General features: G+C 46.2%; 1 protein-coding gene across 1 annotated transcript in view; it reads left to right on the top strand.

Annotated features, from left to right (window-relative positions):
• The first annotated feature begins 5,277 nt into the window (after positions 1 to 5,277).
• Positions 5,278 to 27,852, top strand: part of NUP107 (nucleoporin 107) — a 97,121-nt gene continuing 74,546 nt past the window's right edge. Inside the window, exons 1-5 of the mRNA XM_068098591.2 lie at positions 5,278 to 5,528; positions 12,567 to 12,645; positions 12,777 to 12,872; positions 23,577 to 23,713; positions 25,421 to 25,556. Coding sequence (XP_067954692.2) covers positions 12,585 to 12,645; positions 12,777 to 12,872; positions 23,577 to 23,713; positions 25,421 to 25,556 — 430 coding nt within the window. The 5' untranslated portion in view covers positions 5,278 to 5,528; positions 12,567 to 12,584. The remainder of the gene's footprint in view (positions 5,529 to 12,566; positions 12,646 to 12,776; positions 12,873 to 23,576; positions 23,714 to 25,420; positions 25,557 to 27,852) is intronic.

Below are 27,852 nucleotides of genomic sequence, written 5' to 3'. Positions count from 1 at the left end.
GTATACCTCCTCGGTATAATTTGTGACGGTTATCAAACTTCTTGGTAATCTTGAAGACCCGGATGAGTTCTTGCCTTTGTCTTCTATAAGTTAGTGTTGGTAATTTCAGGTCTGTCAGTCTGTCTGGGTCGTCCAGGTGTCGTAAATCAGGCATTAGTCTGTTAGCTCTATGTTGTACTTTCTCCACCAGGTCCTCGTCTTTCTAGACTCTGGAGTCTAGACCATTCAGTAACAGCATTCACGTCTCTTTGAAGGGCTTCAGCAGCATCTTGAGAGTCAACAGCACTGTGTAGGGAGCTTAGTGTCATCGGCAAAGAGCTTCTGATTTGAGTCAACATCCTCTGGAAGATTGTTGATAAAGAGGATGAACATTAATGGTCACAGTACACTTTCTTGTGGATAATAACTTTGTGGATACCGGTAACTTTCCTCTCACTTCAACTTGCGGAGGCGCTGCATCATGGAGCACTCTATTCCAGAGGGCTCCGATCACCTCACATCTGCAATCATATGGTCTGATTTTAAAATGTATTGTGGTGTTGTATTGCAAAAATAATTCTGTCTTGAATAAATTATATCATAGATAATTGTTTTGCAGGTTGCGCATTTCTCACAAAATAAAAACTCGATCTACTGTCTGTCAGTACTGAAACCATTATTGCAAGCACTTTAACTCAAGATTTATATCAAAATTAAATCGTTACCGCAGGACCATAGCTTCAAGTATATTATTATTGTTCTTTTGCTATAAATCTCATCCTTTGCACGAGTTGTGTATATTGATAGTGTAGGCTGCTATGTCTTAAAAATGGCTGTCGTGTTTTTTTTTTGTTAAAAGCAAAATTCCACTTGATTCCTTGTCTTTGGGGTGTCACATGTTCTAAAAAATAGGTTCTTAATTTTTTTAAACGGATTAAGGGTATCAAATCCAAGATGGCCGCCAAAATATATAAATTCCATTAAAACTGGTATTCTGAACACAGTATGAGGTCCAAATTAATGATAATACCCATAATTTCAATACCAAGGAGTTCAAAAACAATTAATTTCAATATGGCAGTCAAATTCAAAATGGTGGAAAAATCCAAGATGGCCGCCACTTCTTAAATAACCACAGTACAAAAACTTAATGTTCTTGATAACACAAATTGTGAATGATGGAAAAGGTCCATTTGGTGGTAATACCCGCACAAGCAATGCTTAGCCGTTGGGGAAATATGTTACTGATTCGTTGAAAACGGTGGATGGCAGCCATCTTGAATTTTAAAATGGCTGCCATTAGAAACACAGGCCGATCTTATTATTTGAGTGAGTGAAAACGTCTACATCCTCTACCAGTATTACAATATTGATTATAATCTTGACATTAATGTACAAAGCACTGTTTCTATTTTAGGTTACTATGCTGTCAACCATGTCCATCCCCAGATTTTGAAGTTCAGGACAGATTAGCAAGCAAAAAAGTTGTTAGCTGTACCATGGTAGGAGTCCTTACCCACTCAAGATATACCGTATCTGAACAAGCGTTTTGATAGTAGCCAGGTTAGTGAGTAGTATTGGAAAATGAACCAGAAACTTAAGCAACAAAACAAGAGAAACTGAATAGCAGAAAACAATTTGCATTGACTGTAAAGGCGGGCAATGGTCCTTCAATGATCCTTTTTATACATCCACGGTATGTACTGATTCCTGTCATATTGTATTATATCTGTAGTGCATTAAACACTAGTTGTCCTATGTACACATTTTCTGTTATACTTGTAGGTTAGAACGCCCTAAACCCTGTTCCTCCCCTTCTCCGAAGTTTGAACAAGCATCTCGTATCAAAGTTGATAAGAAGCCACGGGTAGAAGCCCTGACGACAAGCACAAAACACAACGTAGTGGATTCATTGCCAGGTTAGTGGTGGATTGTTAAGTGTAGTTACAGTTATATGCAGCAACATTGGATACTTATTATGACGAGTTTGATTCTACATTGATAGTGTTACTGAAACAAATATCAAAAGCTGTTAATACATCAAATAGTGATATCTTTTTAAAATGGTGTCACTACAACTATCATGATGTATACCTCACTCTCCTTAATTTGAACCTATAGGTGAGGTTGATACCCGTGATGGAAGCTCTTCCCCCCGACAAGAGGCCAAAATCCGTGGATTTCAAGCTGTGTTTTATTTGCCAGACTGGTGTTCAGCAAGCTGACTACAAAAGCTATGTAGCAAAACCTGCATTAGATTCCATTCAGAATATCATTGACTCTGCTCAACTGCGATATGGATATGGAGACACAGACTATGCTGAACTGAATGCCCGTGTTCAGGACTTTTCTGCAGAACAACTGATAAATGAGGGTGTTTCCTATCACAAGAGATGCTATGCAAATGTTACACACAAAGGTAACATTGATAAGGCAAAGACACGATTCAAAAAGGCAGCATTAGTGGGGGATGTTGCTGTCATACGACAGAAGAAGATAGGACGTCCTTCTTGTTCTGCAGCGGATTCTCCTTCGACGTCCGTGAGAGGTAGAAGAGAAAAATATACTGACAACATCAAATGTGTTCTGTGTGCTGAAGACACAAGAGTCAAGCTCCATGATGTTGCAACCAAGAATATGGGATCCCAGTTTATGGAAATTGGCCGAAACACAAATGATGTAAATCTGAAGGCAAGGCTAAGTAATGTTATCGCAGCAACTGATCCCCTAGCAGCAGTTGCTTATGATATCAGATATCATCTACCTTGCTTTGTAAAAGCAAAGAGGGACATTGCAAGAGCGAAGGAACCCAGATCAGCAAAAAAAATTGGCCAAGCCATATCTGACCTTGAGATACTTGAAGTAATAGCAAATGAACTGAAAACTAGAGAAACTGCTTTGAACATGAATGATATTCAAACAACTTACATCAACATATTAGAAGGAAACGGAGTGCCCTTAACTTCCAAACAAATGTACAAACCGTTCCTAAAGCAGCTGATTCTGGATAACATCCCTGATGTGCACTTCAACAGACCACCAGACAAGACTAAACCTGAACAAGTTCTTCCAACTAAAGTAAAAGAAGCAGCTCTGTCAACTGCCCTAGAGACAGAAGATCTCACAGGAGAATTGAAGATCCTGTTGAAAGCAGCCACAATAGTAAGACGAGATATTGCCAATTCACCCAACTGGAAGTTCCGTGGGACATTTCAAGACTATGAACCACCTCCACTGTTGTACACATTTTGCAAACATGCCATCCAGGGACCAAGACCAATTCAAACTGAAAGGAGGAGAACATCTGTAGATCAAAGTGCCTCCGTTTTAGCACAGCACTTTGTTCAAGCTTACAAATCTGACAGACAGGTGTCGTTTACACCAAAACACTTAGGGAGTGACTTCAGAAACCTCTGCGAAACTCCTCTTTCAGTGGGCTTGGCCTTAGACGTGCACAAGAATACAATATCGAAGACCCTTGTATCAAAGTTGGAACAGCTTGACATTGGCATCAGTTATTCCAAAGTTATGGAAATTGAGACTGGCATCGCCAATACTGTCAGAAAGCAAATGGATTCAGTAGGTGGACTTTGCCTACCACCTTGGCAAGTTAAGGATACATTTGTTTGGTATGCCTTAGATAACATTGACTTTCTGAAAGCCACGCCTTGCGGTATGAACACGCTCCATGGAACAGCAATAGCTGTTTACCAGTCCACAGACCACAACAAGCCAGCAATGTTGCCCAAAGTCGAAATTGACCGTACATCAAGTTCTCAAACATTGGTTGATGCTGTAGAATGTGAGTATCACACATGCAAGAAGCCGGAGATTATAAAGAAGAAGTTTCCGTGCAAGCTAAGCAGCTCTCATCCCATCACAGATATGAGCAAGAAGACCGATATGGCATGGATAATTGGCTGTTTAGATCTCGAGGAACATAGCGATGAAACGCAATCACAAACCACTTCGTCAGAAACACAACTCAGGGAAAGAGATGACGAACCTCAAGCACAAAACGAGACTCCAGAAACACATCTCGATACAGTTGAAGATCAAACACAAGCAACACAAGCAAAATCAAAGTCTCAAGGAACATGGGGTGCTTTTAACTCCCTGCTGTCTTCTTCAGCGAGCCGAACCAATGTCTCTTTAGTTCCACCACTGATACGATCACCACCTACAGACTACGGAACCCTTTATACTGGTCTGATGAGAGCACATAATATGACAACTCAGGTTCTTGGAAAAGACAAAATAACAGTGATGACACTTGATCTCCAACTCTATGATATGGCAATGAAACTATGGGTAGAAAGAGATTAAATGAAGAAGCAGTTCCTGTTTCGGCCTGGTGAGTTGCACGTAGTCTTCTGGGCATTGGCGGCATTAGGCAAATACGTGGAAGGAAGCGGCATTGACCAGGCTTGGGTCGAAGCTGGACTATATTCTCCAACAACCGTAACGCAAATCCTAAATGGAAAACATCTCTACAGGTCCCTAGAAGCACATACTGTAACATTGCTTGCTCTATACCATCTCTACTTTGACAGGTTCCTAACAAAAGCACCAGAAGAGAAAGTGTTCCTAAGTGAAGCGTCCATTGATTTGGAAAAAGCATATCAGAAAGATATCAGCATGAACACAGGCAACCGTCAAAACCTCAGAGATGCCGTCAGAGAAACCATGACCATTTTCGAATCTAGAGATATCCTCACAAAGTTGGGACAGTTTGAAAGCAATCCAGCACCAATTCAACACTACATCCGTAACTACTTGAGGCAGTTTGAAACTATCCTTCAGTATATTAGAGCTACCAGACAACGGGACCTGCTGCTGCATATGGAAAGCACTGAAGCTCTTATCAAGTACTTCTTTGCTCACGACCACCTGAACTACGCACGTTTGCTCCCTTTGTACTGTGGTTATTTAAGAAGTGGCGGCCATCTTGGATTTTTCCACCATTTTGAATTTGACTGCCATATTGAAATTAATTGTTTTTGAACTCCTTGGTATTGAAATTATGGGTATTATCATTAATTTGGACCTCATACTGTGTTCAGAATACCAGTTTTAATGGAATTTATATATTTTGGCGGCCATCTTGGATTTGACACCCTTAATCCGTTTAAAAAAATTAACAACCTATTTTTTCGAATATGTGACACCCCAAAGACAAGGAATCAAGTGGAATTTTGCTTTTAACAAAAAAAAACACGAAATGACATAACAGCCTACACTATGACTGCAAACCTCTTATTTTTATACTGCGTCAGTGCTCAATATTTTCCGTGCATCATTCGTCTTCATGACAGTATAGTTAGCAATAGTGTTTCACCTCTCAGTTGTTATCTGCTGTTTTCATTTTTTCCTGCAAATGTTTTATATCTGTAAAAGTTAATCTCTTGTCCAATATTATCCTTTAGTGAACACTGACGTTTGATTATGATGACCAGAAAATAATTCCTAGGAAAAAAATAGTTACAGAGAAAAAATAAAAGCAGTCGTTTTGCGAATGCTGTGTTTTGCCCGGCGCGGGAAGGATAAAGGTGAGGTTTCCGGCATCCTATTGTATTGTATGTTTACGTGTTTTACTAAGAAATAATAATAATTAAAAAATGAAGAGACTGCTGTTTGTGTTTATCACATCAGTAAACGTGGTGTCGTGGGATGTTGAGTATATTATTTCATGTCCGTTGTGGCTAAGATTGTCCAACGCAAAGGCCTACAATCCTACACGTTTTCTCACTGATCAGACCATTCATTCATTCATATATACATACATACACATATACATACACATATAGTATACATACATACATACACGCAGACATACATACATACATAAATAGCCTATACATATAATAATAATAATAATAGTTATTAATATTAATTATTTAAATATTAATATTATTAAATTAAATTAATTATTCTGACGTCCCTATTTATTAAGAAATTAATATTAAATTTATTAATCCCTATATTAATTATTAATACATTTATTTTATATAGCGCTTTTCAAGAAGCCCAAAGGCGCTTTGACAGAGTACAAAAAACAAGTGCAAAAAGACGAAAATCAATAGGTAAATAATCAAAGCAAAAGGAAGGAGAAGGAGAAGAGATAGTCAGGGGTTACATGCTGAGGGTTAAATGTTGAATGCAGTGTTGAACAGGTGGGTCTTGAGTGATGTTTTGAATGTGGTGAGTGAGGAGGAGTCTGATGGTGTGAGGTAGTGAGTTCCAGAGGGTGGGAGCAGCGATGGAGAAGGCCCTGTATACTATACATACATACACATGTACAATATATATATATATATGTATATATATATATATATATACATATATATATATACATATATACATACATACATACATACATATACTATACAAAATATACATATTGTTGTGGATCTGCCGCCGGCCTTCTTCCCTTACCAAGGGGGGATTAGTCCCCTTGTCTTGACTGACCTGGCGCGACCCGAGACCTATTACGTCCCTTCCGGACAGCACTAAATAGGGTTTCGGGACCAGGTTCGCTGTTACATAAGGACTAGCGCTGCCCTGAAGCGAGGAAATAAGCCTCGCATGAACCACGTGTGTTGGTGATACGCCGAGCGGTTGCGTACACGTGATCCGCGCCGTTACAGTATGGTGGAACCCGATTCAAGCGGTTCTATTCGTACCACAGCTTAGCCAATGGAGAAATCGCGGGAACGATTGAATCAGAAGGAAAAACAGAATTTATTTACACTATACAAGGATTGGTAGAAGGAAATGGACACAGAGCAGCCTTATACAGTCTTACTTAATACCCCTGGACAAACGGGCCCGTCTCTCACACACACTCACACGGGGATTGCTGATGGGCAGGGTGATGTTCACCAGCGCGTCCAGGGATGGCTCTCGTGCAGCTCTCTCCGGTCCCCGGCTTGTCCCGTGAAGATGGAGGCAGGAGAAGGTAGGAGCTCGTAGCGTGTCGCCTGAACAATCAGGTTATCTCGGGGCGCACGGTAGAGGGCGGACTTTGGCGCGACTGGCGGTTATTCGCTCGCTTATTCACTCGCGGTTATGGCCGCGTTCACCCGCGTGGCCGAAATGCGCTATCTTCATTACCGGCTTGTCTGGCTGCGCCCGCGTACATGTACGGCCAACGCCTCTTCCTCTATCCCCTGGCGCGCACGTTCTATTGCGAGGGTCAAAGTTCAACAACGGCGAGTGATGCAAATTCTCTGGCACAGTCCTTTCTCCTCAAGTCCTATGGCGCCACTGGTGCAAGTCCTCTCGAGGGTTTTTCGTATGGGCTTATATAGACCCACCCCGCGAACCTTCTGGAACTCACCAGACTCTCTTCACCACGTCCTCTCACGCCATTCCGCTCGAGCTCTGATTGGCTGGTGGCTCTTACCGCCGCTCACCCCGACCCCGCTCCCCTCCTTCCCCTTCCGAGGCCCACCTTGTGTTAACTCGACTAGGGGACAGCCAAATGGGACGTGGGATGGATTGCGCCCATAGAGGTAGAATGGAGGTTGGAGCAAAATGATTGGGGGGCCTATTCTCCTGTCTTTACACAACGCAGGTACTAAGAGGGGAAATGGCCTATTCTTACACGTACTAAGACATAACTATACTACAAATGGGCCTATATGTTGCTCGTGTGGCTAACTATGGGGGGCAAACCTTTAACCTTTAATGACTTCAATGTGCCAATCTCAAAACCGCAGCAATATATACACATGTACTATACATATATTTACATATATACATAAATAAACATATACATACATACACATATACATACATACTGTTATGAATTTTGGGGTAGAGGAATATCTAGATCCAGGTAGATCTGCATAGGTAGGCGTTCAGCTGTCGTGATAGGGAACCTCACCTGTAATAAGTTCTGTGTTTAGCCCGTATGTCGGAATAAGTGCATATCTGTATCCCAGCCATGAGGGGGCGGGGCTTGGTAACTAGAATTAGGGAATACTATGCTAATTCCATTGTGTGTTGTTCCCTCTGTGAGCATCCCAGTTTCCCTTATGGCAACGCACTCCCATAGACACTTATATAGGCCCTTAGTATGAATGAATGAATGAATAAGGTGCCCTAAGTGCACCACATTAATTAAATCCCCTCCCTTACAATAAAACAAACCGGAGATACAAGCAGGCAGCGGCCGCGGAGTGATACACCATGGTTTTCACGCATTGACCGGGCAGGCTGGGAGCCATGCCCAGGAGGACTCTTGATTGGCCAGGGGGAGGGGCGAGCAACAAGCAGGGCACCGATTGGCAGAGTAGGGGAGGACGAGTGATTGGTCAACGGAAGGGCAGAGCACTTCCCCGTGATTTGAGGGTAAAGAAGGACTTGTGGTTGGCCACTGACGGATGGCATGACCAGGGGCGGGAGGCGCTCGGCCAATGGGAGGATGCCAATGCGGTGAGAAGATTCGAGAAGTCGAGGGGCACCGCACTGGTTGGAGTAGAGGAGGGCTGGCGTCACACCGCGAGTGACAAAACAACTGGCTCGCCGGCATTTTGCTCTTCTCATTTTGGCTTCATTCCTGCAGGACTTCTCTTCTCGTTTTGGCTTCGTTCCTGCAGGACCTCTCCTCGCTTTGGCTTCGTTCCTGCCTGGCCCTTCCTTCTGTTTTGCCTTTCCTTCCCGCTTGGACCTCCCTTCTGCCCTTGCTTTCTTTCGTTCCTGGTTGGAGTTTGCTTCGAAAGACTGTGGAAATACATTGGAGCGCAGACGATTATCTTCCCCGGCGTTCACGTGCGGAAGGTGAGCGCACGAGCTGCAGTAGCCCGGAGACCGTTGCACGCTCGTTCGCTTGGCGCGAGAGGCCTGGTGAACGGGGGTGGGCCGGTGGAACGCCAGCAGATGGGACCGAACGGTTCGCGCTGACCAGAGCCGCGTCGGACGGTGCCTGATCGACCCAACGCTACACTGCCAGATACAGATAAGACGCACCACATTTCACAAACACGACGAGACATTTATTTTATTCAATCTCCCATTGTTTGTATCCCTAGTGTGAGTGGGGACGTCCCAACCTAGGTTCTAGCTTGATCATAGTGTTTCCCTGTCCCGATATTTATTTTGAATAAACCCTTGTATTACTTTCCCTTTCATTCCAAATCCCGTATTCGTGTGAGATTAATTTGCAGGGTTGAAGACTGCTCGGATCGCGTCAGGTAAATTCCCGCTTCTTCCTCTTCCCCTTCTTCCTCCCGTGCTTGCATAGTCAAATCCGCAATTGATCGTCGCCTCGGAGTTAAACTCGTTCAGGCTATCCGTGATCCCATGGTCTTAACCGAGGGTATTCGCACGACAATACACATATACTATACATACATACACATACATATATACATGCGAGTACATGCACATGAGTACATACATATACAGTATACACATATACATACATACATGCATACGTGTATGTATACATGTATGACGTATGTATTGTATATATATGTACGTATACAAGTGAATAAAAAAATGTATGCTAAATTAAAAAGGCAATATAGGGATGACAAACTACAGTCTAAAAAAGGTCCTAAACAAGATAGTGATGATTTTGGTTTAGACTTTAGAGAGTAGCTAACAGTATTGCCATCACATAACAATCTCTACAAATCCTATTATTTTACATAGGAATGTAGTTTTTCCATACTTTTCGTGGAATCCTTTTAAGCGACGAGAATTATAATACCAAAGGATGTTGCAGGAAGTAACACTCTATCGAATGGTCGCAGAATCATTGCTGTTGATAGAGGCAGCTCGGAAATATGCCGTCTGAAGATTATTATTATTATTATTATGAACAAGAAGATTTATTATTATAATTATTATTATTAACAAGAAAATTATTATTATTATTATTATTATGAACAAGAAGATGAATTCCCGGGTTTGACCGAACTCGTTTTTTCGATTTATTTTGCTTTTGCCTTGGTCTGGAGAACTGAAAAGGGATCCCTACCTCGACAATCAGCTGAACAGACCAGGTAGGCTCTCATATGTAGCCTAAGCAGGTTTTTAAAGAAGATACTTCAACTTTAGTTTTTTATGTAGCAGATGGGAGCGACATTTTTTTCCGTGCCATCCCTACTTAGAGAGTACTAGCGTACCCTCTGATATGAATGCATGTATGTATGTATATCTTACTGTAATTCACCAAATGTTCGTCCGTCTGTCTGTCTGTCCATCCGTTCGAAGGTACCGCAAAAACGGCTGAACCGATCGCAACGATATTTTGGGTGGGTAATCCTGGGATCTCCTGGAGTAAAATAGGGTATATTGTTTTTCCAATTTCACCTTTGGCCTCCAGCATTTTCAGGTTTGGACTCCCGCATTACGTTATTTTCCCGGGTGCCGCACAAACGGCTGCACCGATCGCTGCACGGCTGCACCGATCGGACTCGGTGACCTCGGCCAAAGACCTTTTATAAGGACATGGGTTGAATCCCAGCTTGAGAGAATGCCAACCGCCTCCCCGCCATCACGGTCGTCTCTCCAACTCGCAATCCAACGAGATATGTGGAAAGAACGACCCAAAACCAATTATCTTCTTTTTTATTCGTATATAAACATCATTAAAAGTAAATAATGACCTCGGCCAAAGTTTAAACGACGTGAGTTTAATCTCTACATGAGAGAATTCTACATAGCTATTTGGGCGGTGTATGCACTAACAGATCACTGTCTCCATCGATCTTGCCAAGGCCATAACACCTATCGGCTCAAAATTCTTTTAACTGTTGAATTGGTAGTTTTTACAATGAAGGAAACATTAACAATGTTGTTAAAAGTTTATTTTGTGATTAATTTGTGATTGGAGTTATGTTGTTTAGAATGAAAAAAGAGATATCGAGTTCAAATATTGACGACATGCCGTGATGGTTTTGACTTTCTAAACGTGAACTTCGCGGATCGCCATGTGCAGATTCTCCACGGACACACGATCGATGTTTCTATACGTGAACATACCCGTTTGTTTGCGACCGGGTATGTTTTTCATGGAAGTCCTTCACGAACTTGCTGTCCATGTCTGACGTGCGACTGAGGGTGCTCCAGGAATGTGGAATTGATTGGTTTCATGCTTTAGCATTCGCCGTATATGCATTGCCAGTTTGCTTTCGGCCTCCCAACCGTGTGTAGCGCGGGTATCTCACTAGTATGTATAATTCACCCTCCTTATTAGAGACACAACTATCCAATTCTACCAGGCTGGTTGGTTGATGGTCGTGGTTGGTTGGTTGATGGTCGTGGCTGGTTGATTAATGGTTATGGCTGGTGTATGGTTATGGCTGGTTGGTTTATGGTTGTGGTTGGTTGGTTGTGCCTGTTAATGGTTATGGCTGGTTGGTTAATGGTTTGTTGGTTAATGGTTACGGCTTGTTGGTTAATGGTCACGGCTGGTTGGTTAATGATCACGGCTGGTTGGTTAATGGTCTCGGCTGGTTGGTTAATGGTCACGGCTGGTTGGTTAATGGTCACGGCTGGTTGGTTAATGGTCACGGCTGGTTGGTTAATGGTCACGGCTGGTTGGTTAATGGTCACGGCCGGTTGGTTAATGGTCACGGCCGGTTGGTTAATGGTCACGGCCGGTTGGTTAATGGTCACGGCCGGTTGGTTAATGGTCACGGCCGGTTGGTTAATGGTCACGGCCGGTTGGTTAATGGTCACGGCCGGTTGGTTAATGGTCACGGCCGGTTGGTTAATGGTCACGGCCGGTTGGTTAATGGTCACGGCCGGTTGGTTAATGGTCACGGCCGGTTGGTTAATGGTCACGGCCGGTTGGTTAATGGTCACGGCCGGTTGGTTAATGGTCACGGCCGGTTGGTTAATGGTCACGGCCGGTTGGTTAATGGTCACGGCCGGTTGGTTAATGGTCACGGCCGGTTGGTTAATGGTCACGGCCGGTTGGTTAATGGTCACGGCCGGTTGGTTAATGGTCACGGCCGGTTGGTTAATGGTCACGGCCGGTTGGTTAATGGTCACGGCCGGTTGGTTAATGGTCACGGCCGGTTGGTTAATGGTCACGGCCGGTTGGTTAATGGTCACGGCCGGTTGGTTAATGGTCACGGCCGGTTGGTTAATGGTCACGGCCGGTTGGTTAATGGTCACGGCCGGTTGGTTAATGGTCACGGCCGGTTGGTTAATGGTCACGGCCGGTTGGTTAATGGTCACGGCCGGTTGGTTAATGGTCACGGCCGGTTGGTTAATGGTCACGGCCGGTTGGTTAATGGTCACGGCCGGTTGGTTAATGGTCACGGCCGGTTGGTTAATGGTCACGGCCGGTTGGTTAATGGTCACGGCTGGTTGGTTAATGGTCACGGCTGGTTGGTTAATGGTCATGGCTGGTTGGTTAATTGTCATGGCTGGTTGGTTAATTGTCATGGCTGGTTGGATGTGTCTTGGCAGTAAATCACTACACTTCACGTATTGGCATTGTTGTGTAACAGTGGCTCGTGGTGGAGTGGAGATGCCACGTCAGTGAAATGGGCAGAATTGTGCAAGATGTTCATTTGATCACCAATGCAAAATCATAATGTACACTTGCTCCTTTGCACTCTCAGGGACAAGTTCAATCTACAATGGAAATCCCCAATGTTCGAGGCCGTCCAACCACCAGGCAATCCACCCGTCACTCTCGTTGTACGTGCTTCATGGAGGAACTATGCAAATGGGATACACTGGTCGATGGAGATTTTATTTATTTATTTATTCCAGTTTTATTAAATGAGCTACTGACATTTTTTGCTTGTCTCTGCCACGACCTCATCCAGGCACACCTCAGCTTGAAACCCCAGGCAGTGCACCCAGCCCTGACCTGAGAAGCATGCTGGAAAGTTCAGCAGTTGGATTTCTCCAAAGCCCAACTTGTGAGTGAGTGAGTGTGCGTGCACAGGGTTATGAGCCATTTACATGTATATTATTGTTGCGGAAATGAGGATTGTGTTTTTTTATTGTGTTGTATTGTATTGTAAATTGTTATGAATTATTGCTTATTCTGGACCCTCCTGCCTCCAGTGTTGTATAAAGGTCAAAGGGCGTTCCCGTAATTAGTCCATAAAGCATACACGTCAGCCAATCATAGATTTCCCCCTGGTTGATAGTTATATCTTTATTATGTGTATTAGGGTAAGGCCTTGTCTCCCATTAAGATGACACTCCATTGCACTACATTAAATAAGAGTAGATCCCCTTCCTTTCACATCCCCTTTCGTCATTGCCAAGCCTCGATTGCCAATTAAATCCCCTCCAAAACCACCATTGAACATGTGCTCGGGTCGGGGAAGAAAGGCGTGCCCGCCCGTCGTCATCAAGGGCGGAGCCAGAGGGTCGCGCGACCAACCAGGGCCGAGGTGAGCACACCGATGGGCGTGTCCTGAAGGCCGGCGGCTTGATCGCGGGAGGCGTTAATAAAAGCGCGCCCGCAAGGACGTTGTAGAGTGGAGTAGTTGCTGAGTTGTGTAAAAAGATCATCCAGGAGAACCAACTGCGAGAGTACATTGAGATCACCCAAGGAAGCTTTGTACACAGCAACGGCTGATCAAGTGGGCCGATGGTTGTTCCGGAGCTGGTGCTTTTCCGAACAGAGTCCGAGGCTGGCATGTGAGCAAAAGAACATAGAGAACATTGATGAGATCATCATCCAGGGAAGCATAAAGCCTGTTGTAGTCCTGGCACAGCACGCGACGTCCACAGCAGCAGCAGTGGCGGCCACAACAGCAACAACTCAACAGCCGCTTGGGGCCTAGACGGCGGTTTTGAGCAGGGCCGTGAAGGAACGGCGGCTGCCAAACGCGCCGATCGTGCTGCAGGACCCCTTGGACTTTCCTCTCCCTCCAGCCATCCACCTCCTGCCTTTCCACCCTTCTTGTGTACGTGAGTTTGTTTTGTTTGTTCTGTCCCTGGGTTAATTAAGTTTGTATAAGCTAGCGTTGCACTGTGTCTAATATCTTCTGTATATTATTTTCTTATCTTTCCTTCTCCTTGGTTTTTTTGAGCCTGTAAATAGCAAATAAATTATATTCGTATTTTCAACCTATTTCCCGTCGTCTTATTCTTCTTCACATCCGTGTCGCCTTAGTCTTTTCCCTATTGAATATCTGTGGCGCGATCCAGCCAACGTTCGGGGATCGGGTTAATCGGGGTAACTGTTAGGCCGCGGTGCCATCCGCTCGGCAAACCAACATCCTTATCCGCGGGCCGTAACATTATGTTTGCAAAAATGAGATTTTTTTTTTTGACTTTCTTTATATCACCTTCTGCCCCTCACACCCTCCCCCTCTCACCTACATGTACCAAGTATTATTCTCCCTTTCCTGCCAACCTCTTCGTCCCCGTCCCCCCCTCCAAACTCCCTCTTCCTCCCCGCCCCAGTGTCATTCCCCCGTCTCTCCTCTTTTTGTCCCCCGTCGCACCGTGGACCGAAAGGGGGACTATGGTTTTCCCGTCCGTCCGTCCGTCCGTGCGTGTGTAAGCGAAGGACCGCATTCGAATTTGGTGTGTGGGTGCAACCCACGTCAAAATCCAAGATGGCCACCACCATGTATGTCTGATGCCATGTATGTCTGAACCTTGTGAGCGGAATATCTTGAAAAACAAGCGTTACACCTAGGTCCCCCGTCGGTGAAGTGATGCGAGTTGACAAAGTGGAAGACGCAAGGCGGCCATCTTGGATTTTGACGTGGCGACCCAATTTTCAATAGGGTTCTTCCTTATGCCTAGATACACCCACACATCAGATTAGAAATTGGTACTTCGCTTATTTTTCAAGATAATCCGCTCACAAGGTTCAGACATACATGGCTTTGGCCATCTTGGATTTTGACGTGGGTTGCACCCACGCACCAAATTTGAATGCGGTCCTTCGTTTACGCACACACGCACACACACACACGCACACACACACACACACACACACACACACACACACACACACACACACACACACACACACACACACACACACGCCCGCCCGCACCCACGGACAGACCGACGGATGGACACACGGACATACGGACGGAGGGGAAAACCATAGTCCCCCTTTCGCTCCGCGGTGCGACAGGGGACAATAAGTGAAGTACCAACTTCTAATCTGGTGTGTGGGTGTATCTCGGCATAAGGAAGAACGCTATTGAAAATTGGATCGCCACGTCAAAATCCAAGATGGCCACCGCCATGTATGTCTGAACCTTGTGAGCGGAATATCTTGAAAAATAAGCGAAGTACCAACTTCTAATCTGGTGTGTGGGTGTATCTCGGCATAAGGAAGAACGCTATTGAAAATTGGATCGCCACGTCAAAATCCAAGATGGCCGCCACCTTATATATGTCTGAACCTTGTGAGCGAAATATCTTGGAAAAATAAGCGAAGTACCAACTTCTAATCTGGTGTGTGGGTGTACCCTATTGAAAATTGGGTTGCCACGTCAAAATCCAAGATGGCCGCCGCCATGTATGTCTGAACCTTGTGAGCGGAATATCTTGAAAAATAAGCGAAGTACCAACTTCTATTCTGGTGTGTGGGTGTATCTAGACATAAGGAAGAACGCTATTGAAAATTGGGTCGCCACGTCAAAATCCAAGATGGCCGCCACCATATATATGTCTGAACCTTATGAGCGAAATATCTTGAAAAATAAGCGAAGTACCAACTTCTAATCTGGTGTGTGGGTGTATCTAGGCATAAGGAAGAACGGTATTGAAAAGTGGGTCACCACGTCAAAATCCAAGATGGCCGCCACCATGTATGTCTGAACCTTGTGAGCGAAATATCATATCATGGCATGTTTTCTGCGTCTTCCACTTTGTCAACTCACATCACTTCCCCGACGGGGGACCGAGGCGTAACGCTTGTCTTTCTTATTTTTATCTTTTCATTTCACCCCTCACACACCTCTAAAAAGAAATAACTTCCACCTTTGTAAACAGCATATACAGATGCCTCCCTCACTTGTCATTTGGCTAATAACCTAAACATTGAATTATATTGTTGCGGATCATGAGAAGAGACATGCTGAATGGAGAAGGTGGATCAGACTCGGCAACGGTTGCTCGAGTGAGACGTGCATGGAAGAAGTTTCGGGAATTGAGTGGCGTGCTGATGATGAGGGGAGTGTCGTTGAAGCTGAAGGGAAAGGTGTATGCTGCATGTGTGAGAAGTGTTATGATTTATGGGAGCGAGACATGGGTAATGAACGTAGAGCAGCAACGAAGGTTGGAAAGGGTGGAAATGCGAATGTTTCGACGGATGCGCTGAGTATCGTTGAGAGAGAGGAAGACAAATGATGAATTGCGAAAGATGATGGGAATAGAGCCTGTGATTGATGCTGTGAAGAGGAACAGGTTGAGATGGTTTGGTTATGTGTTGAGGAAGGATGAAAGTGACTGGTTGAGAAGAGTGATGGAAATGAATGTAGAAGGAAGTAGAAGACGGGGAAGACCGAGAAAGACTTGGCTAAAGATGGTGGAAGAAGAAATGCGGGCAAGGGGGTTAACAAGGAGAGATGCAGAAAATAGGGCAAAATGGAGAAGATTGTCATGGGGACCGCAAGGCTAACCCCCGCTCTAGCAGGGAAAATGGCCTTTAAATTGCATGTTGTGTTGTTGTTGTTGCGGATCTCGAGCCCGTCGACGTACTAAGGGGGGGTGGGGGGGGGTTAAACCCTTCTCCCCCTCAAGCTTTGAGTCCACGAGGCCGCTCCCCACTTTACACTCGTGGGGGGGCGGATTGCGGAGCAATTCCAGCCGCCAAACCCGCAGCGAGCGTGTGGAAGGGTTTCTGGTCAAACACCCGAGTACCTTCGATACACACGCCGCCACGAGGACGGGGGCTGAACCTCACACGAGTCATGCTGTTCTGATACGCCCGAGCAGTTTGCGTGTCACGTGACTCGTGCCGTTAATTATTATCAACCCGATCGAGCGGTTTTATCTCGTGGAATGCGAGGCCAATTGGGAAAAGACTTAAACGGCCAAGTCGAAGCAAAACACAGGTTTATTACAATTTGTACAATTGGCCAAAGAGAAGAGACACAGAATAGAAACTTAATCATTCTTAACTTAATTACCCAGACAAGGGCCCTCTCACTCATGCGGGGAAAGGGATGAAGAAGAGGACGCGCTCAAAGCGCGGCCGCTGGTGCAGCTCGCCCCGGACAGCTCGTTGGGCGTTCCCCTTTGTGATGTTCGTAGCCGGGACGTCGGCCTCGGTCGTGCACGTACGGGAATCCACACAGCGTGTCCCGAATCAGCGAGGCGAAGCGCACGTGCAAGGCGTCCAGGCAGGAGATCGTTAGAGCACAGGGCTCGAGAGAGATCGTCCTGCGAAGCGTTTAACTCACGAAAGCGAGGGCAACGAAGGAGAAAGCCAGGAAGAACAAGGCAGCAGAGAGCAGGGGCAGAACGTTGACTACTGAGAGAGCGTTGAGAGCTTCTTTTGTTCGGGGGCAGAGAGCGAGCACTTCAACCTCAGAGCTTCGTGCTCGCGAGAGACTCCTTGGGGATTCGGGTGGTGCTTATATCCCCCCGGAGCCCCCACTAGAATGTTCCAAAGGCCTCCACTGGCCACCGGGGGTCACGTGTCGTGATCTCCCCCCATCAGTTACTCCCCTTCGTCCTTATTGGCCGCCGTTACTGGCCACTCCCCCTTAGCTCTATTGGCTGTTTGCTGCTTGCCAGCCACTCCCTCCGGCTCCTCCCTCGGGCCTCCTCGACTTTTCCTAGGCCTAGCACATGGCATTCCAGCTCAATGAGGCCTACACTTACTTACCTGTCTCAACGCATACTAACACCGGGAAGGAGACTATACTTAACATTGAATAAGAAATAACTGAACTAAAGCGAGGCTACATGTTGTGGTGCACAAACTAAAGGGGGGTTGTCTTTATTCTCAAAACCACAGCACGACCCCCCTCTCCCACCAGACTCGTCCCGAGTCGACCCCAGTCGGAACGACCGGTAGAGTCTGGCATTCAATTTACATTTACTTTTAATGTGACACATTGGTGCAATCCCCCTAACATTTATTCTAACCCATGTGTGCGACATTATTTACACTAGATATGTCCCCCCTAATGCGTTGAGCAGCTACTCTATCAGACTCACACCCACAACTATCCGTGTATTTTCGGAATTTTCAAACTAAACACATAGCCGGTGGGCGCATTCTTATATTTACATGCACAGAACATAACCTTTATTTACAATACTACGACCCAGGACCTGCACTTTGAGAAAGAAATTGGAGGAAAGGAATCAAAGCACTTGCTGCTTGCATCTTGCATCCTCTGTGTGCGGCTAACAAAACTGGCTGGCCCTGACCGGCATACAGGCCATGTGAAACATCAGGGCCATCTAAGTCTTCACATCTTCATACCTGGCACACAATTGCACACACTTTTTTTTCCCCCATTAATTTGCCAGCAGGGCCACTCTCATGTGGTCCAACTGCGTGGCGTCAGTGCCACTTATCAGGGGGCCGAAGGTGCAAGGTGAATTGCAGCAAGATGCTGCACAGCAGAGGTGCGGGGCCACAAGGCTTGTGGTGCATAGGTGTAGCAAAATGATGTGGCAGCCAGGTGCTGTACAGGTCGGCCTCCAAACGGTCCTGGGGCGGGGAGGGAAGACAAGGCGCAACAAGCAAAAGGAAAGCACACAGGGGCCACAAAAAACAAGGTGACCAGGCACCACCATGCCTGGTGCGGTGCGAGGGACGCGGCAAAGCGAGCGGAGCAAGCTCGTCCCTAACCGTCCGTACCCCCCACCGTTGGCTACACTACCCTAGCCTCCCTTGTATTTACAATTCGTCTCTACGTCTTGTCTCCCATATCCCCCTCTATACCAAATTCATCTCCAAATCCCTCCCAGGAAGGAAGGGATGGAACAAAAACAATGTCTCACCGACGTCATGATGCATCTTACTTCCAAACGGCTTGCAGAGCCCTGGTGTGAAGCTCGTCCTCCTCGGTGAATGGCTGTGGATGGTGTGAAGGGATCTCACTTCCTAACTATTCTACTAACATTTACACTATTAAGCTATTAAGCAGGTCGTACCCTGCCAATCGGCCTCTTTAAACTATGTGGTTCTAACAACCCGAATTCCCATTGCCCACACTGTGGTGCCCTCCGAATTTGAGTCTCACCCCACAAATTTTCTCGTTGTGTCCTCACACAATTTCGGGGCTGGGTCGTGTGGCTCTACCAGCAGGTCTACCTACCTGCGCACCTCCGTCACTGAAGCTGCCTCCCGAGCTTGCCTGCTCCTGACGACTACTCTAAACGGGGAAGGCCCTCCCTGGCACTTACCCCCTCTATGCCCACCTCGGCATCAGGCAACACGGGACCTTCCCTGGGATCCTCGGGCCCCACTCGCACACTATCCTAACCGGCTCCCAGAGCCTACCTGCGGCCTTACCTGGCCGACAAGCTACCAGTGACGGAGTGCCCCAATAACCATACTCACCAATTAAGCCACACGCCCAGCCATTCCACCGTCTACTTCACCCTACAAAATGCTACTTCCTACTACCCGCACCACAGGTGTCAATAACCATGCAATGGTACCTATGCCCTCTACCTGGCTTTACACTTCCCCCCCACCCCCCGGGCTTTCGCGAATGGGTTCCACTCGCCCCATTCAATCCTTCGCACCATGCATTCCACACCAAATATCTGCACACAATGCATTCCACACCTTTTGTTCTCACACCACCACTTTTACACACCAAATATCTTGCACACCATGTTTCTCACACACCACAATTCAAGTCACACTTTTCTCAACACACAATTCCTCAAACACACAGCATCATCTATCTAACTAATTTCCCCTAAACTCGTGCTTCCCTCGTCGTCCCTTTACACTATGCACACCCTTTTCTTTTTTTTTAACAACCACCTAAAGTCTCGACGTCCCCTCTACAGTTCAGGTGTCAATACTTACATCTCAGTCCCGAAGATCTTCTAAATCCCTGTCATTATCCTAGCCCTCCCTCGGCTAGCTTCGGTGCCCCATGGAGGCAACCATTGCTGGCCCCTCCATGGGCCTAACACTGCCATCCCCCTAAACTAATGCTCATGCCCCGCCCCCCCCCCCCCCCGTGTGAGGCATGGCTACACTACCACTCCCCCACGTGGGGTACACTACTCTCCACAGTCCTCTACACTACGAGTATGAGTCCTTCCATGTGGAGGTACATTGTTGCGGCTCGGCCTCGAAGGGCTGAGCGTTCCATGTGGGTGGTTGGTCGCCTGTATAGGTTGTCCGTTCGGCATTGACGATCCGAAGGGGGAGGGATTGATGGGCCCCAGGTGCCAGGCTCCATCCCTGCGTGGGGCCCTTCGGTCCCACGCACGATGACCCAACCGGCCACGGTCAGAGCACCTCACCCGATAAGGTGCGTGGCTCCGAAAACTCATACCTCACCGCGAACCCGGCCGATCGCCCTTGCCGCCATACGGCGCCAACCATAGTGCGGGTGCCGGTGGCACGAATCGTGCACGCCAGTCCTTGCGAGACCGACGCAGCGCCGATTCCCTCCGGTCCCCGTGGCACACAACTCACCGTGGGCTCGCGTACGCTACCCGTCCCGCTAAGCTCTACCCCGGTCGGTGTCAATGCCTGGGCCGCGTCATCACGACTTGCGACCCACTCCACACTCGCACACCCAGGCGCACACGCACCTTTCACACACTCTGGTGTGCGCTCTTTTTCCACACACTCAGTTATCGCACAAGCCGGTGCACACTTCTCTTTTACACACTCAGCCATCGCACATGCCGGTGCACACTTTTCTTTTACACACTCGGCCATCGCACACCCTGGTGCACACTTTTCTTCCACACACTCCGGTGTGCTCTCTTTATACACACACTCCGGTGTGCATTCTTCTCTTACACACTCGGCCATCGCACACGCCGGTGCACACTTTTCTTTTACACATTCAGCCATCGCACACGCCGGTGCACACTTCTTTTACGCACTCTGGTGTGCACTCTCCCTCACACTCCATACTCGTACTTGCACACCTAGGCACACTCACGCCTTTCACACACCCCATTATCGCACACTCCGGTGCACACCCTTCTTTCACACACTCCGGTGTGCACTCTTTCTCCATGCACTCCGGTGCACACTCCCGCTCCTCGCACTCCGGTATGCACTCTCTCTCACACTCCGTACCACCCTCTCGCTCCACGCACTCCGGTACGCACTCCCTCTCATACCGCACAATGGGTCCTTCGCGAACGCCTGGGTCTCGCCCGATCCCCAAGCTCGCCGAGCACCCGTTCGCGCCAAACACATTCCCGCCATTAGCGCCACTCACCTCGGGGCTCTCCTTCCCCTGCTTCTCTGCCAGCACCCGCAAACTTTTTATGGGGTTAGCAAGCAAGGCATCACGGTGCAAACGCAAACTTTGTGCGCATTCCATCACCTCCTCCCGTGATTCGCTCCCTTTCTCTCCCGTCTCTTGAACCCCAATTATTTCTTCTTCCCGGTTTACCTCCTCTATTTCCCGATGTGGTTCCGAAATCTCCCCTTCTATGCGTTCCTCACACCGCTTCACCTCGTCGCATACCACCGCGACCTCCCTGCTCGGCTCATGCCCAATGTCCTCCCCCATTTTTTTTTTATCATGGTGTCCATTTGATCAAGCAATCGATCCATGTTGCCCCTGGATTCTTCCCTCATTTCTTTCATATCCCTTGTTGATTTGTCCCCCTGGGTATCCATTTTTTCGTTCAATTCATCGAGGCACGCAGTGAGTTGCGCCATAAACAGGCCCATATCCTTCGGCACCGCAGGCTCGGCTCTCGCCGCCACGTGCGAGGCGCCGCCATTTTCTTCCCCTACTGCCGCACCCTCTTCAGCTTCCCCTATTACCAACTCTTCCTGCTGGTCCTGGGCCATTAATTCTTCATCTGTTACTCCCACCGGCATTTGGTCGTCTTGGCCAGTCATTGTACGAATTCAATTTAATTTGTTTTTTAAAACTAAATTTCGTTAGCTCGTAATTTTGAGTGCGTGAAGCACACTCCAGGTCCAAAAATCTCACTCCCGGACACCAATTTGTTGCGGATCTCGAGCCCGTCGATGTACTAAGGGGGGGGGGGGGGGTTAAACCCTTCTCCCCCTCGAGCTTCGAGTCCACGAGGCCGCTCCCCACTTTACACTCGTGGGGGGCGGATTGCAGAGCAATTCCAGCTGCCAAACCCACAGCGAGCGTGTGGAAGGGTTTCTGATCAAATACCCGAGTACCTTCGATACACACACAGCCACGAGGACGGGGGCTGAACCTCACACGAGTCACGCTGGTCTGATACGCCCGAGCGGTTTGCGTGTCATGTGACTCGTGCCGTTAATTATTATCAACCTGATCGAGCGGTTTTATCTCGTGCAATGCGAGGCCAATTGGGAAAAGACGTAAACGGCCAAGTGGAGGCAAAACACAGGTTTATTACAATTTGTACAATGGCCAAAGAGAAGAGACACCGAATAGAAACTTAATCGTTAACTTAATTACCCAGACAAGGGCCCTCTCACTCACACGGGGAAAGGGATGAAGAAGAGGACACGCTCAAAGCGCGGCCGCTGGTGCAGCTCGCCCCGGACAGCTCGTTGGGCATTCCCCTTTGTGATGTTCGTAGCTGGGACGTAGGCCTCGGTCGTGCACGTACGGGAATCCGCACAGCATGTCCCGAATCAGCGAGGCGAAGCGCACGTGCAAGGTGTCCAGGCAGGAGATCGTTAGAGCACAGGGCTCGAGAGAGATCGTCCTGCGAAGCGTTTATCTCACGAAAGCGAGGGCAACGAAGGAGAAAGCCAGGGAGAACAAGGCAGCAGAGAGCAAGGGCAGAACGCTGACGACTGAGAGAGCGCTGAGAGCTTCTTTTGTTCGGGGGCAGAGAGCGAACGCTTCGACCTCAGAGCTTCGTGCTCGCGAGAGACTCCTTGGGGGTCCGGGGCGGGGCTTATATCCCCCCAGAACCCCCACTAGAATGTTCCAAAGGCCTCCACTGGCCACCGGGGGTCACGTGTCGTGATCTCCCCTTCATCAGTTTCTCCCCTTAGTCCTTATTGGCCGCCGTTGCTGGCCACTCCCTCTTAGCTCTATTGGCTGTTTGCTGCTTGCCAGCCACTCCCTCCGGCTCCTCCCTCGGGCCTCCTCGACTCATCCTAGGCCTAGCACATGGCATTCCAGCCCAATGAGGCATACACTTACTTACCTGTCTCAACGCATACTAACACTGGGAAGGAGACTATACTTAACATTGAATAAGAAGTAACTGAACTAAAGCGAGGCTACATGTTGTGGTGCACTAATTAAAGGGGGGTTGTCTTTATTCTCAAAACCACAACAATATAAAGGAATTTCTTCAACAGTTTATAGTTGGTGCTGTATATGAGAATGTTGTTCATATGACTGTAACTTTCAATTGTTGATGTTGCTGTTCATTTTTAATAACATTTAATGGTATTGTTAACCAGAAATACTACTAGTCTTGCATTTCAAAGCTTCTTAGGATCCTAAATTGATTTTGAAGATATTCATTTCCCATTGCTATCCATTGGACAGTGACAAAAGTTGTGGCAGATTCTTCACTCTGGGACATATCTAAGATTATTGGATCATCTGCAAGGCCATCTCGTCTGACACAAACACCACTCCTGCGCACACCGCTTGCTCGATTCAATGAAACTACACAGGATGAGGTAAGTGTCTTCATGAGCAGGTGGAGGCAGTTTGGTGAACTTGAGGTGGAAAATGATCAATGTATTGTTCCAGGGGGGAGGGCAGGGGGATAAATAATGTGCAGAAGTATTGAGTTTTAGGGAAATAGTCAAATCGTAACAACGATGGGGTGCCATTAAACTGTTAGCTGAAAATCCATTGTCCCGTCTTGTCCATGGGCATTCTCAGATCTACTACAATCTCTACAATCCATATTTTTGTTTTAGAAAATAAGAATGAATTTTCATTCTGAAGTGCCTCCTCACTAGGATCTACACCGGAAAGTTTATTTTTATTCCGAACACGCTTCATTGATTTAAGCATATGTATGGACAAGAAGAAGATGAAGTAACCTATTCAAAGAAAGACCAAATACTACATTGGAGTGATCAGGAGTAAACCAGATAATTAAAGAGCAAATATGGAGTCTTTAGGTGGAACCTGGATAGGATTTGGGTTTTCACTGCTACTCCATAACCCTCAAACCCATCCAGGTGCATCCAAGTTAGCCTTACAGAAAAATTTCTGCAGTAATTAACTTTTTCTTAGACAGATAGATGAAGAAAGAGAGAAATAAAGAAAAAGCAAGAATTGGAATGAATTGAGAAATGTGAAAAAGTAGAACGAAATGTTAAAGGACCAAAGACTAAAGATTTGTTGCCTTTTGCGGTAAGAAACTGGATAGATAGATTTCTGTAGTTACTTCCAAAGATTCCAACGCAGCTACAGGTACAAGCTACCAGAGCTCAGTTAGCAGGGAAGCACAGTCCACGCAGAATCAGCATATGAAAAAAGAAATTCCCTTTTTAAGGCCATTTTCCCTGCCAGAGCAGAGGTTAGCCTTGCGGGCCCCATGACAATCATCATGGTTCCCTTTTTGAGGCAATGTTTTTATTGGCCGGATGCCCTTCCTGACGCCAACCCTTTAGTCTGTTACGGCATGCAGGGATATGGTGTACCTATTCTAAACCGGGGTACACACCGGCACATTCATCCCAGAAATCTGGTACTTAATTTGCCGACCTCGGAAGGATGACAGGCTGAGTCAACCCCTCTGGAATTAATTCAACGATCGACCGGGATTCCAACTCAGGATCCTCGGATCCCAAGCCAGCACCCTAACCGCTAAGTCAACACCAGGCTATGCAGAATCAGCATATGGTACAAACAAATGGAAAACCATATAGTAGTTTCAGCACCGTATTGTTGTGGATGATCCTATCGTTATTGCGCACGATCCACTTTCTGTGATTAAACCTTGGTTAAGCCTTCCAAAATCATTAACTTATTTCACAATAAAACATAAGATGGCACCAATATTACGATGGAGGAAGGCGTTAATGACGAGACAAACCATGGAGGTTGATTTGATGATCTGTAGTGAAGAGGAAGATGAAGAAGACTTGCTCACTAACAACAGCACTGGTACTTGTGGTAGCGCTAACATCTGTGGCTGTGTACCAACATCACTACAAGCTGTATTATAATGAACATATAATCAAGACACTATATGTTGTCTTTGTACTGTTCGTGAGGATTGTTAGATCTGAACTGTACATGACCATATTGGAAAATAAAAATTCCTTCCTAAATCTAAGGTTCATGGGAAAGCTGGTATAACAAATGAACATTCAGATGCAAAGGACGAGACATATCTCCTAAATTGCTGGTGCGTGCTGTTTTTTCAGTGGCTCAGCAAGTTAGAGCTTTTTACTCCTGACAAATCTGGCCCCCTGATGGATGTGAGCACAAGCCAGATCAAAGGTGAAAATGTCACGCCGGGTTCGCTCATGCTGCTCGATGACGACGAAGATGGAGTGGCAGGTACGTAGATACCGCACACAATGCAAATGTAATTTGTTCCCTTTTGACGTCTTGTAAGCCTAGTATTGGATTAACAGTTAAAGTGGCTGGCTTGAGATCTTAGCATCTTGAGTTCAAGCCACCGTCGTGCTGTTGAACGAACACCAGGTTGGTTGACTCAGCCTGTCATCCTTCCAAGGTCAGAAAAATGACTACCAGCTTACTGGTAACAGAGGCACTGCATCAGTGGCACAGCTGTGCTTCCAGAAATGATGCAACCAGCAGATACAGGCTGCATACAAAACAACAACACGTCTTGTCAACCCTCCACCCTCTAATGCTTTTCCATGAGCCTCGACATCTGTAAAAAAAAAACAACAAAAAAAAACGATTATCGAAACATTTGCTGTATTCGCATCTGATGATGATGATGATTATTATTATTATTATTTTTTCAATGGTAGGGCTCGTTGTGCACCTTAGTTTATCTCTTCTCTATTGTGATCATTCCTTAGAATTCTCCAACTTGTAAGATTTATAAAACTACTCTCCTCGAATGGTGTAGACTGTTCCAAAATGAACTCGAGAGCAAATAGGATTTGCAATTTGCCAAAGTGTTTTCCATGATGTTCCCCTTTTGTTTAAAAGTATAAGAGAAATCATATATCCAAGTACACTCCACTTGATGCAGAGTTTAATTGAGACTTTGGCTGTCAAGGTTGTGTGGGTCCCGGGGTCCCCTTATATGGGGTTGTGGGGTTGTGTGGGTCCCCGTATATGTGCACGATGGTCTCAAATTCCACCATTTTGAATACGTCATCAGTTGTTAAACCTTTCCTTAGTTTTTGTGATAAAAATGTGATCTTATTTCAGGTTTGCATATTTGTATTTAAACTTTGATATTAAATGTAGTTTTTTTATGCCTCCGTTGCCTAAGTTGTCTGTGATTGGTTTCCGTTGAATGAATGAATGAATGGATTAAAGGTACACTTGGTACAAGTATGTATAATGATGCAAAGATGAACTGATTATATTATGGAGTCAATAGGTCAAAGGTCAGAGGTCCTGTTCGGTACAAATTATGTTGCCATGCTAACTTCTGAACCAGTGATGGGATTTTGAGCAAACTGGTATAAGTATATATTGCGATGCAAAGATGAACTCATTAGATTTTGGTGTTAAAGGTCAGAGGTCATGTCAGGTAACAATGTGATACTTGAGAACAGCTGGAGGAATTTATATCAAACTTGGTACAAGTGCAGTGCCTAAAGAAAGTCTACACCCACTTTCCAAGTTTTCACCTTTTGTTGCCTTGTAGCCTTAAATCCTTATTGAATTAAAAGGCATTAAATCAGACTTTTTCCACCTTTATTTACACATCGTAACCGACAACTTCCAAGTGAAAAGCAAATTCTACAAATTTCAGAAAATTAATTAAAAATACAAAACTAGAATATCTTGTTTAGATAAGTGTTTTTGTGGAACCTTTTGTCCTCTTTCAACTTTGCTTTCGGTGGTAAGTGTGTCAAGATGTATGGGGAGCGTTGATGGAAAGCAATCCTCTCGTCATGCCACAGATTTTCGATTGGATTTAGGTCAGGGCTCTGATTGGGCCATTCAAGGACATTTATCTTTTTGTTGCTTAGCCACTCCAGTGTAGCTTTGACTGTGTGCTTCGGGTTGTTGACGTGCTGAAAGGTGAACTTCCGTCCCAATTTCAGCTTTCTTGCAGAGGGCAGCAGGTTTTCCTCTAGGATTTTTCTGTATTTTGCTCCATCCATTTTCCCTTCTATCCTGACAAGTAACCCCAATCCCTGCTGATGAGAAAACATCCCCATATCATGGTGATGCCACCACCATTCTTCACAGTAGAGATGGTGTTCTTTGGGTTATGTGTTGTGTTGGGTTTGCACCAAATGTAACATTTTGCATTTGGGCCAAAACGTTCCATCTAGGTTTCATAAGACCACAAAACGTTTTGCCACATGGCTTCAAAATCTCCAGAATGGTTTTTGCATACCTCAAACAGGACGCAAGGTGGGCTTTTTTGAGTAATGGCTTCCTTCTTGCCACTCTACCGTACAGGCCAGACTTGTGGAGTGCCTGGGATATTGATGTCACATGCACACAGTGACCAGTTTTTGCCATAAAGGCTGGTAGCTCTTTCAAAGTTGCCATTGACCTCTTGGTGGCCTCTCTGATCAGTCTTCCCCTTGCTTCGCCATACAATTTGGAGGGACGCCTGATTTAGGCTGATTTTTTAATTTTTTTATTTTTTGTATGCAAGATTGAGGCTCGTGTAAGTGCTAACATTAAT

Source organism: Myxine glutinosa, chromosome 2 (genome assembly GCF_964187855.1).
Source record: "Myxine glutinosa chromosome 2, kmMyxGlut1.1, whole genome shotgun sequence".
Classification (NCBI taxonomy): Eukaryota; Metazoa; Chordata; class Myxini; order Myxiniformes; family Myxinidae; genus Myxine; species Myxine glutinosa.
The sequence above is the reverse complement of the archived record's forward strand: the minus strand, read 5'-3'. Positions and strand labels throughout refer to the sequence as shown.